This window comes from Cricetulus griseus, chromosome 5 (genome assembly GCF_003668045.3).
Source record: "Cricetulus griseus strain 17A/GY chromosome 5, alternate assembly CriGri-PICRH-1.0, whole genome shotgun sequence".
In the NCBI taxonomy this organism is placed as follows: domain Eukaryota; kingdom Metazoa; phylum Chordata; class Mammalia; order Rodentia; family Cricetidae; genus Cricetulus; species Cricetulus griseus.
The window spans coordinates 177,746,456-177,758,917 of NC_048598.1; the positions used below are offsets into that span (position 1 = coordinate 177,746,456).

General features: G+C 41.6%; 1 pseudogene and 1 gene segment (V, D, J or C); both read right to left on the reverse strand.

The window, feature by feature from the left end:
• Positions 1–252: 252 nt before the first annotated feature.
• On the reverse strand, positions 253–715 carry LOC113831431 (annotated as a pseudogene).
• Positions 716–3,594: 2,879 nt separating this feature from the next.
• Positions 3,595–4,108, reverse strand: LOC113838665. The segment is given in 2 exon segments: positions 3,595–3,980; positions 4,063–4,108. Coding segments are annotated over 2 exon segments (432 nt in total).
• Between the last annotated feature and the right edge of the window lie 8,354 nt (positions 4,109–12,462).

The window sequence follows — 12,462 nt, forward strand, 5'->3', positions numbered from 1 at the left end:
AAGATCTGTGTCAATGGAGGCAGTCACTGGTAAGATTTCCCCAGATATAGTGAACTCTAGGGGCATCCTATATCAATATCACTTTATATTTAGTTGTCTTTTACAAAGTTGACAAACGCATTATACGTCTGTGAGGAGGAGACAGACAAATGCACTCTCAGATTGCTTATTTCTGAGCAAGTCTCCAGACTGATGTTATCTGTCATCTCAGTCCCAGGGCAGCTTCCTGCTCCTCCAGGGTTTCTGACACACTCAGGATGTGGTTGCAACACTGTGTCTTGCACAGTAATAGACAGCAGAGTCCTCAGATGTCAGGCTGCTGAGCTCCATGTAGGCTGTGCTGGAGGATGTGTCTGCAGTCAGTGTGGCCTTGCCCTGGAACTTCTGTGCATAGGCAGTAGCACCAATATAAGGATGGACAGCTCCAATCCACTCCAGGCCCTGTCCAGGCTTCTGCTCACCCAGTGCACTTCATACTCAGTGAAGGTGAAGCCTGAAGCCTTGCAAGACAACTTCACTGAGGTTCCAGGCTTCACCAGCTCAGCCCCAGATTGCTGCAGCTGGACCTGAGAGTGGACAGCTATGGAGAAAATGGCAGAGTAGGTGTTACTTACCCCTCATTCTCTGCCTCCTCTTCAGGTTTGTAACTGGAGATTCCCTTACCTATAGAAAGTGAGATGAGGAAGACAATGATCCAGCTCCATCCCATGGTGAGGACCTGTGTGCTCAGGGACTGTGGAGAGGACACTGATCATATGTTGTTGTTGGTGTGGACGTCCCTGTATTTACAACCACAGACTCACATGATTTGCATATTAATGAGCAGGGAAATTCTTAGTTAAGGACCTAGTCCAGCTGGAGAAGAAGGAGATGGAGGACACCTGGGTCAGGCAGCAGGATGCTGAGGTCCAGTCCCATCCCTGACTGAGGAAATGCATCACGTAACACTTCCCTCAGCAATGTGTAGACGTGGTTGTAATATCAGGATCTAAGCTCTCAGTAGTTTTTGACCTAGGACAGTTGATTTACTTTGTGAAGAGGTTGTCAGGTTGATTTGTAGATGGTGGCTGTGATGATGATGGTGACAGGAATTTTCAAAAGCTGCTAAGTTCTGATTACATCCTCATTTTAGATACATATAGTTAATATTTGATTAATGGTATCTTACATACTAAAAACTGACCAAAATGAGTAATCCTAAATTTGGAAATATTTGCTCATCAAGGTTTAATGCAGAAATATCTAAAATAGCTAAATTAATGTAAATAAACTACGTGTTTGTTAATGGGATTGTATCAAGAAGACGTGGTTATATGTAGAACACAGCAGACTCTTCATCAAGAAAGAATAAGGAATTTACTTCACTCTTAGCAAAATGAATTCAACTGGAGATTACTGCGTTAATTAAAACCATCTCTGAAACACAGACATTATGTGACTGTCTCATAAGTGTTCTTTCACATTCCATAGTTGTATACAATTCTGTATACAAATATATTATGGTTTATAAGTCAAGTTGTCTATTAGACTAAAGGAAAACTAGGAGGGAAAGAAAAGGAGGAGTAGAAGTGGAGAAAATACACGCAGTGTACAATATACACATGAATGAAAATTATAAACATATATAACATTACTTTTGCTATTCATAATTGTTTTGTCATTGAAATTTCCGTTACTTTATGAAACATATTAATTTCATATCTTCCATCACTATGTCCCTATGTTTCCCTTTGTACATTCAAATCAGTCTCTCTTCCAACTTCCTAACCTATTTAGTTTCATTAAGTAACAGATAACACAGTGAGTACAATTAATAACATCTACATATACATAGAAGTGCCATCCACTAGTACATAGGGAACTGCAGAAACCTTCCTACGAAGAGTAAATATATTGTCCTCATCATTCATCAAATGCCAAAAGACACTAAACTTGGTGTGGGTCCTCAGGAGTCCCTCCCTGTCCATGTTGCAATGTATTCTTAATGTTGTCAGAAAGACAAAAAGATGTTGTATTACCTCAAGTGGTGATAACAGGGCACACATCGACAAAGTGTGTATATAATCCTCAGAGGACAACTTATGAAATTCAACACTTGTATTCTACCATGTGAGCCCAAAGAATCAAACTGATATTGCTATCTTGCCAGTAGACACCTTTACCTCCTCAGCTATTTTATGACTCTCTGATGTAATTTGACTGGTTTGAGTTTGTGCAGATGTTCTATTGGTAACTACAGCTGCTGTCACCTCTTGTGAACAATGGCCGTGTCAAGTCCTGAAGAGATCATGTCATCTCCATCCACCCCATATTCTAGACCTTATGTTCTCTCCAGTCCCTCTTTCTGATGGACCCTGATCCTTTGGTGGGAGGTTGATACAGACACCTCATTAATGCCTGAGAATTCAGTCATTCACTCTCAACACTTTGACCAGTCATGAATGTCTGCATTGATCATTAATTACACAGCATACAGAATCATCAGAGATCAAAGCTGAGTGTGGTAATAATATATTCAGTGTAAACGTAAGTAGTATAAGCCGATTTAACAACGTGACCATTAGAAAGGGCACTAGGATTACTAGGGCTGTGCCAACAAAATCCATGGATTTTGAACATGTTTTCCTGGGATAAGACTTTCCTGTGTAGCAGGTCACAAACACAAATAGAAAGCAGTTGGGCACTGCATACCAGTCAGGCACTGGTGGGGACATTTTCCTGGAAGGCTGATAGAGTGGACTGCAAGGTCTGTTACAGTGCAAGGTTACTGATGACTTTTCTCTCCCTGTAGGCATCATAGCATTTGACTGCACTAGGAAACCTGGCCAGGAGGGAGAACTTCCTGCTTCATTCTTGGTTGGTTTCTCTATGTCCTGCCACCAAAGTCCTTAGCTAACAGTGACATGCAGATTAAAAAAGCTTTAATGTTACATTGATACCCCAATTGGAATGAGTATAAACAAGGAAAATGGGAAGAAATGTGGGGAATGTGAAATATTTATTCACAGGCTAATGTGAGTTTGAACTAGTGTAGTGATTTCAGAAATAGGTTGGAGATTCCACACCCTCAGGACTACACTGCATGCCACTCAACTCTATCCTTAATTTTAAAACCAAAAGAGATTTCATTACTACTGTCAAAAGCCAATGATGATCCTTTGTATCAATAACTAAGGACATAAAGTTAGATTTCTTGGGGGTTTAAAGCACCTACACCAAAATCTATGGACACCTCTTCCAACAAACTGCCTTCCCTTGTAGGCAAACCAAATTGGGCTATGAAAGGGGCTTTGTTTACCCACACAATGTGATTTGTCTTTAACTCTTTTAGTCCCTTAATATTAAAAGGTATGTGTAGCATAATGTATTTCCAGTTTGTCCTATTTAACTTCATTAATCATGAATAGAGTCAATGGTCAAGTTTAATGGTAAACAGCTAATCAAGGTATGGTGAACTTTAAGGATACAACACATCACATTATTTGCAGTAGTTCTTTTGAAAAGTTGAAAAGACCCTATAAGATTGTGACAGGACAGACAAAGGGACACTCAGGCTGATTATTTCTGATAAAGTCTCCTGGCTGATCTTCACTCTCATCTCAGGCACAGGGTACCTTCCTGCTCCTCCAAGGTTTCTGACACACTCGGGATGTGGTTGCAACACTGTGTGTCTCTTGTACAGTAATAGACTGCAGAGTCCTCAGATGTCAGGCTGCTGAGCTCCATGTAGGCTGTGTTCAACTGTGTATCTGCAGTCAGTGTGGCTCTGTCCTCAAAGGTCTGTCCATAGTTTGTTCTACCAATGCTTGGGAGTATGTTTCCAATCCACTCAAGCCCGTGTCCAGGCTTCTGCCTCACCCAATTCATATAGGCAATGGGGAAATCATTAGAGTCAGAATCCTTGCAGGTCACCTTTACTGCAGCTCCAGGAGCCCTCAGTTTAGAGGCAGACTGCTGCAGATGACCCTGAGAATGGACTCCTGTGAAGCAGAAACAGAGTGGATGCCACTGTCACTTCACCGTCTCTCTCACCCTCGGGCCTAAGACAGGGGATCCACTCACCTATAGCTGCTGCCACCAGGTAGAGGATGATCCAGCTCCTGTCCATGCTGAAAACCTGTGTGCTCTGGACTGAGGGCAATGGGGTAATAGCCTGCTGCTGTAGGGCATGGGGACATTATTTACTCACAACCAGAACCTGCAATTTACATATTCATGAGGGAGGGTAGTTATTAGATCAGAGCTGATCCTGTTTGAGAAAGACCAGGAAGACCTCCAGACCTCGATGCCTAACTTTTGTGTTAGACATTGAGGTCTGGAGGTCTGAGCTTCAAATGTGTCTGAAGAAATCATTTTGTGCTCCATCCTGGCACTGTTCACACAGAGCTCTTCCATCCCACAGAGAGTCAGTTCATCACATCCAGGTTTGTAATGCAGAAACACCATTTATTTAATGGTTCAAGGAGCACCTGAACCACCTTAGGGTCACCCATATATGTGATGATGAGAAGTCCACTGAGATCATGCTGACCCAATAAGACACTAGCACAGAACATTGGAAACTGTGTCTTTGCCATACCAGTGAGTGATCAGCAGGACTATGGACACCCCTGAAATCAGCTTGCAAGCCTTGGGACATTTTTTCCCAAAATGTTTCTCAGGGTCCCGAGGCTCACATTTATTTAATCTATGCTTATAAATGGTTTGTACCTCTACAATGGCAATAAGAATCCAATGTGGCATTTGGTGGGTTCACACAATGGTTCTGGTTAACAAAGAACCTTTCTACTGTAGAGCATGGAGATCTCACATGCCAACTACACAATGAGCTCTCCTTGTATGATGTTGACAATGAAATCCACACAGTCCCTTGAAATCTCAGTGCACTTCTTCCTGCTCTATTTCTACTGCCCTTTACTTCTTAGGGATTGGTGGGTCTGCAGTGCCCTCTGCTGGTCTTAGGAACCTGTTTATGTAAGTTTGTCTGTAGTCTCACAGTCCTCTCATAATGGGACCTCTTTCTTTTCTTCATTGTCTGCCTGGTGATTGTGAGTGATAATTTGAGGACAAAAGGTAAGCTGTACTTGAATGTTTTCAAGTTCTTCATAAACCACAGTCGTTTCTTTAGGTGTTGTTGCACCTATCTGTATCAGTAGCCACTAATGAGGAAGTGAGCTAGCAGCAAAACTGATGGACACTGTTTACAAAGTCATTTCTCAACTCCTGGAGCTACCTTTGCAACACAACCCCTTACAAAACCAGGGAGGGATGAATCACAGCTGCTACTTACAGATCACTTCACACCTATACAAAGTGTTTTCATACTTGAGAAATAACCACAATTTGAGAAACTGTGGACTGTGATTCAATCTTCCTATTTATTATTTCTATCATCAAGGCTGTATGTTTCCATGTAAAGACTTAAGAGGGATGGAGTGGTCTCTTTTGACATTAATTTTTCTGAATGGAAGATGCCGTCTGTGTCTTTAGATATCTCTCTTCTCTCCCTGGATATAACACCCCTAAGGCCAGCCTCCTCTTACTCTGATGCAATTTGGATGTATTTGCTATAAGCTTAGTGAATGATAACCGTGTAGTCAAATAAATGGCTATCATCTCCAAGAATTAATCCCTCAAGGAAGAACAAAGGGCCTTTTGCTCTCTCTGTCTCTCTGTCTCTGTCTCTGTCTCTCTCTTTTTGTGTGTGTGTGTGTGTGTGTGTGTGTGTATGCAGTATGCTATATATAGTAATGGATATTGCTAGAGTCCTTGAATTTGTCAAGAGAAAATATGTCCATGTCTCTGTATCTTTCTTCTCAAATATGACCTTGGCAGAGTCCCAGACTGAAGAGTGTGCTATTCATGTCATATAACTCTAAGAGACTTGCTTTGTCGTTATGAACAATCCTAAGAAAATCAAAACTGATAATGACCTCGCATACATTTCCATGAGGTCTGAGGTTTTGCAACACTTTACTATTATGCACAAAACCAGCATACCATGTAACTCCACAGGACAAGCCCAACACTGCCATTTATACAACATTAATAATGCACCATTAATTCTGGAACTATTACAGCATAATGATCTTTTACAATAGAGTTTTGCAATTCTAACTTCAAAAAAGACCCATTGTTGTTGATAGCTCCTATATGGTGCCTACATTCAGCTCTCAATATTGGGGAGAAAGGTCATGTTAAGCTAAGGTGCAAAGGTCCTTTCAGAAGCAGGAGATACCCTTAGTACATTTTAAAAGAGAATGTCCTACATGGATCACATTTTTATTAATAACAGGGAGGAAAATTGCTTGAAAGTATTAGAAGAATTAGGAGGTATGGCCTTGTTGGAGAATAGGAGTCACTGGGGAGGCCTAGAGGTTTCATAAACTATGTGAGGTCCAATGTTTCTCTCTGCCTGCAACTCAGGATGAAGCTCCCAGCTCTGCTCCAGCTTCAGTGGCCACCATGCTACCCACTATGATGATGAGGACTACATTTTAAAAAGGAAAGAAAGTCCTAATTAAATGTTTCTCTCATAAAAGTGGCATGGGACTTGGTGTCTCTTCACAGCAATAGAACACTAAGACTGCACTCAGGCTTCTCAGAGGAATAGCACCAATTCTAAGTACTGATGTTCTGTCTTAGGTAACACCCGTATTGCAGGGACACACTATATGACAATAGCAACTCAAGGAAGGCAGATATATGGTCACAGATTGAAGTGAAGTCCATCATGACAGGGAAGCCATAGACTCCAGATCCTGGTGTAGCGAGTCACATAACATTGACATTTAGAAGTAGAAAAGCATAAATGCTAATAGTTAGTCTGATATCTACTTTATATTCCATCCAGGACACCCAGCCCATAGCAATAGAGTTGCAAAAACATGGCATGGGTCCTACTAACCCAGTTTCAGCAATCCTGAACTTCTCTCACAGGAATGCCCAGAATCAATGTTATTCTAACTGCTCCATCAAAGCATGTCCAATACTCCTTTCCGGGCTCCTATAAAGTTGATATCTTATATGCGTATAGAACACAAATTTAACTATTGTTTTACCTTGAAGAACCAAGTGAAGAGCATAGTGTGAGAATGGTCCCAGAGTGAGGAAGTATGTCTGCTAAAAATCAAATTGGCCATATCTGGAAAATAAATGTTAGGTGGAAAGGCAATTGCAAAAGCAACAGTTACTCTGTCTGACCTGCTCCTAGGGTAACTATGAACCCATGAATGCTGAACACCGCTTTCTGGTTTTCACTACCACACAGAGAGAGGTTTATGTTTGGAATCCCAAAGATGACCACTCACTGTGTTTCACACACAGTAGTAAATAACACATTTACTCTGCACAAACTGCCTACATGAATATCCAGTGTGTTCTTAGAATTGTCTCTGGATATGGTAAATTTACCTTTAATAGAATCCATTAGCTTTTGCTTTGGGATCATGTTGTAATGAATGGAAAATGTATGTCATTTGAAATCCTTACTGTCCTCTAGGCATGCTATGTACACACAGAGACTTTGAAGAACAGATATCTGTTGCTGGGTTCAGAGGACTCTCTTAAGTGTTACACAGTTAGCTATGGGCTATGGAGTGAATGTCTCTCTCTCCCTCTCTCTCTCTCCCCCTCTCTCTCTCCCTCTTTCTCTCTCTCTCTCTCTTTCTCTCTCTCTCTCTCTCTCTCTCTCTCTCTCTCTCTCTCTCTCTCTGTGTGTGTATATGAGAGAGAGAAGAACACAAAATTGGAAGAAAATAACACTAAACAGTCTAAAAAGACAAAAATCCTAAACAAAGAATGAGACAATCACTGAACAAATATGCCATTGTGTTAGTTTTGTTTATCCACTCCGGGAAATAGGGCCTACCTTCGAGAGTCCTCCTATAGACCAGGGAGATCAACTGAAAAAGACTAATTATGCCATTAGGTACCAACTTCAGGTAGCTTCTTGGTTAGATGTGGTAGCCCATGTCCAGTTCTCCTCTCAGCACTGGGACCCAATCAGTTTGCACATAGGCACACTGTGTGCTTGCCTCTGCAGTCTCTCTGAGTTGATATATCCATCAGTCCTTTGTGTCCAGAGGTAACTATTTCTTTGGAGTCCTCCATCACCTCTGGCACCTGCAATCTTTCCACCTCCGCCCCTACATTGTTTCCTTGGTCCTGAGGTGAAGGTTATTGAAGATCACCCTTTTAGGGCCCGGGGCTCCCAAGTCTCTCATCTGCACATAATGTTCATTTGTTTTTCTCTGCCAACTCCCCATCAATTGTAAAGATAAACATATTTGTTGGTTGATAGCATACTAAATGCATCCAACACTGTGAACGCTTCTCAGGAGAGGTGAAGTTTTAACTTGAGCTCAAGTTCAACTTCTTTTTGTTCACTGAAATATAAAGTAGTGTCTTCAATGATAGGGTGTTATCTTCAGTATGTGGGGAGCAACCACTAGTAGCCTATTTGTGAGTTTTCATGAGGACTCTTTAGCCAATGACTCAACTTGAGAATGGGTATCTGAAGATTAAAGGTTGCAGCGTGTGCTCAAAGATGAACTGTGATCCGGGATGGTGAAGTCTATTCAAGAAAACACCAGGACAAGACACAGACCAGAGCGAGGTTACAGGAACCCAGCAAGCGTGGCCAGAAAAAGGGCTAGGGTCATCCGGTGCAGCCCTTAAAAACTCCCTTACGTCACACAGGATTTCCTTCACCACGCCCTTATGGGCGAGTCCCGGGTCCACCTGGCACCTGTCCCATGACTATTGGGCAAGAGCTATCTGCCAATATTCATTATCCTTTCATAAGGAGGAAATTTCATCATTAGTTAAAGGTACTATACTCTCTGCTGGGTCTTTCCTAGTCAACTGACGAAGTCTTAATTTGCCCTTTAAAATCAAATCAGAAATCATTTCTATATACGTCTTTAGCTTTTTGTTCTGCTTATGTGGCAAGAATATCCATTCTAATATAGTGTCTTCCCTCTGCATCAGAATCCCAGAAGGGTATTCTCTGGATGGCAAGATGACCAGAATGCAGTCTAGATCAAGGTTTATCCGATCTACATGCGCATCCAATATTCTGTTTTCTACCCATTGTAACTCTTTTTCTGCCTCAGCAGATAATATTTGTGGACTGTTTAAGTCCTTATCACCTTTTAGTGACATTTTTAAATGCTTTAAATCATGTCCTTCCACACCAATAATCGTCTGTAATTGAGAAATTTCTCCTAGTAGCTTCTGAAGACTGTTAAGAGTTTGATAACGGTCCCTTCTAATTTGTACCTTTTGAGGTCTGATTTTTTGTAAGTTTATCTTATATCCTAAATAGTTAATAGAATCTCCTCTTTGTATCTTTTCTGGGGCAATTTGTAAACCCCATCTAGGCAGAACCTCCTTCACCATTTTAAACATACGTTCCAAAGTTTCCTCACTAGAATCTGCTAAAAGAATATCATCCATATGATGATAAACAAGAGATTGTGGAAATTTTTTACGAATTATTTCCAAAGGTTGTTGTACAAATTGTTGACAAAAGGTAGGGCTATTTAGCATCCCCTGAGGTAAAACCTTCCATTGGTATCTTCGAACTGGCTGTGAGTTATTAAGAGTTGGCACTGTAAATGCAAACTTTACTCTATCGCTTTCTTGCAATAGTATAGTGAAAAAGCAGTCTTTCAGGTCAATTACTGTGATTGGCCATCTTTTAGGTATTAAGGAAGGCAATGGCATTCCAGGTTGTAGAGCGCCCATAGGCTGAATTACCTTATTTATGGCTCTCAGGTCTGTCAGCAATCTCCAGTTACCTGACTTCTTCTTGATGACAAATACAGGAGAATTCCAAGGGCTTGTAGATTGCTCTATGTGACCAGCCTCTAGATGTTCCTGTACTAACTTTTCTAGAGCTTCAAACTTCTCAGAGGTCAAAGTCCATTGCCCTATCCAGACCAGTTCATTTGTAAGCCATTTCAATGGCAAGGCCTTTGGTTCCTCTGAAGGCCTGTCATTTGTATTTAGTGTCTGTACAGCTTGGATAATCGGTAACCATTTTCCATGGCATCTTACCCGATCCTTTCTACTATCCAGAGATTGTCTAGAATTCGTATCTGACACTGGAGGGATGTTAATTTGAGTATTCCATTGCTGTAATAAATCACTACCCCATAAATTTATAGCAATATCTGCTACGTAAGGTTTCAGTATTCCTTTTTGTCCTTCCGGTCCAATACAGACCACCGTGTTAACACTCCGTCGAACTCTAGATAGAGTTCCATTTCCTAAAAATTGTACATTGGCCTCTTTAAGCGGCCATTTTTTAGGCCAACTTTTCTGAGTGATAATAGTTACGTCAGCTCCAGTGTCCACTAAGCCAGAAATAACTTTATTATTAATTTTAGCTTTCAACTGAGGCCTTTTATCATTAATAGAAGCTTGCCAAAATATGCTTTTCTCATTTTCACCAGTCACATGTGATTCTTCATCACTATTCAAACTACCCTCTAGAGCAGTATCATTTTCCACCATAGGCGAGGAACTATCTATTCGTCCTGTGAGAGATTGTCTTCCACTGTTACTGGGAATGATTGAACTGTTCTTGAGGCCCCCTTCCAAGTTTCCCGGCGCCAATAATTTCCCCTGAAAATCCCTAGTTGATCTGCATTCGTTGGTCCAGTGTTTGCCCTTACCACATCTCCTACATAACCCAGAGGGCAATGACCTGTCACTTGGGGAATCATTGGAATTTCTCTGTCTACAATTTCTACTTATATGTCCTATTTTACCACAGCTGGAACATCTATTCTCCTGACGCCTCCGTGGACTCCTGGAGCGTGCTCTTCCTATGCGAGGCTCTGAGTCATGGTGGCGATGAGCACTGGCCTCTCGGTACATGTGTGAGCCCCTGTAAGGTGCTCTTCCTTCCCAAGTCCTTCTGTTGCTATCTTTTCTAATCTCCTGTTGTCTGTTGAAACCTCTTTGGACAGCTTTTTCTGTCCAGATTCCAGCATCTCGTATGTTACAGTCAACATGGGCAGTATGCAGAACCCATACTTCTAGTGGAGCTGATCTGATCTTTAGAGGCAAAAGTATTCTTTTGCACATTGGGTTTGCACTGTCATAAGCTAAGCTATACACAATTGAATGTCGTATCGTTGAATCTGCTACCTGTTTGTCTACTGCTCTGGTCAATCTGTCTAAGAAGTCTTTAAATGGTTCTGTTTGTCCCTGTTCTATTTTTGCAAAAGCTTCTAGTTGTTCTCCTGATTCACGAACCTTGTCCCATGCATTTAGTGCTGCTGTCCTGCATAGGGACAGCATATGGTCGTCATATTCAGCCTGAATCTGTGGGTCAGCATAAATACCTTCTCCTAGGATTTTTTGGAGGGGTGCATCAACTCCGTCCCTGGTGGCTTGCCATTCTAGGAGTCTGCCTTCTTCCGTGAATAATGCCCTCCATTCAATTAGGCAAGAATTGTCAAGGACAGCTGATGCCAATCCTACTTGATCTGCAGGCGTCACCCTGTTAAAGGTGGCCCAAGGATGCAACAGCTGTTTTACATATGGGCTATGAAGACCATATGAGACAACTGATTCTTTAATGTACCTAAGATCCTTTAATTGGGTTGGTTGCCACGTATATGCTGTCTGCCCCTGGGAGTGTTTTTTAGATGGTTGCTTGTCCACTACCATGGCCAGGTAGACTAAAGGTGTGTGTGTAACCACTTTAGGGTGATTGAAATACCTTCTCAAATTGTGCATCTCAGATTGGAGTGAGTCAGTGTCTTCTTGTTCAAGATATGTTAGCTGGGTCAGAATTTCCTCATGAGAGGCTTTAATTTCATCCACCATAAAAGATTCAAGGAGCGATGCAGAATCCACGATTTGCTCCAACAATTCTGTAAGATTTTCTAGACGGGTAATACTTTCATCCCTAGCTAGCATTTGGGTGACCTGGAAATAGCCATCCAGAGATTGAAATTTAGAATCAAGGTTGCAATTAATCTCTGCCATGAACTCGGTAGACATTTCCAGTTTGGTGACCCTGGTCTGTAACTCCTCCTGTAAGCTTTGAAACTCAGTTCTAAGTTCATTATAGTCCCTCTCACATTTCCCAGCTATTGACTTAGTGGCATTATTTGATTGTTGAAGCCTATTCTGGGTATTTTGTACCTTAGTAACAAAGGAATAGGATAGAGAGCCTAGCTGAGTTTCTAAGCCGCTGCATGCCGTCTCCAACGATTCACGGTCTGCTGCCTGCCTAGCCATTAAGGCACCATGATCTGTAGCCTGTTTAGTTTGTAGCATCCCTAAAATAGATTTCCGTTCCTGAATCTCATCACGGTCTCATCAGCCTGTAAAGACTCTAAGATGGAGCATCTGTCTTTTTTCATGTTGTTATAAATGTGCTGCACTTCAGCTTGAGTAGTAGACAGATCTGCCTGCATTGTATAGAACATTGAACAAAGC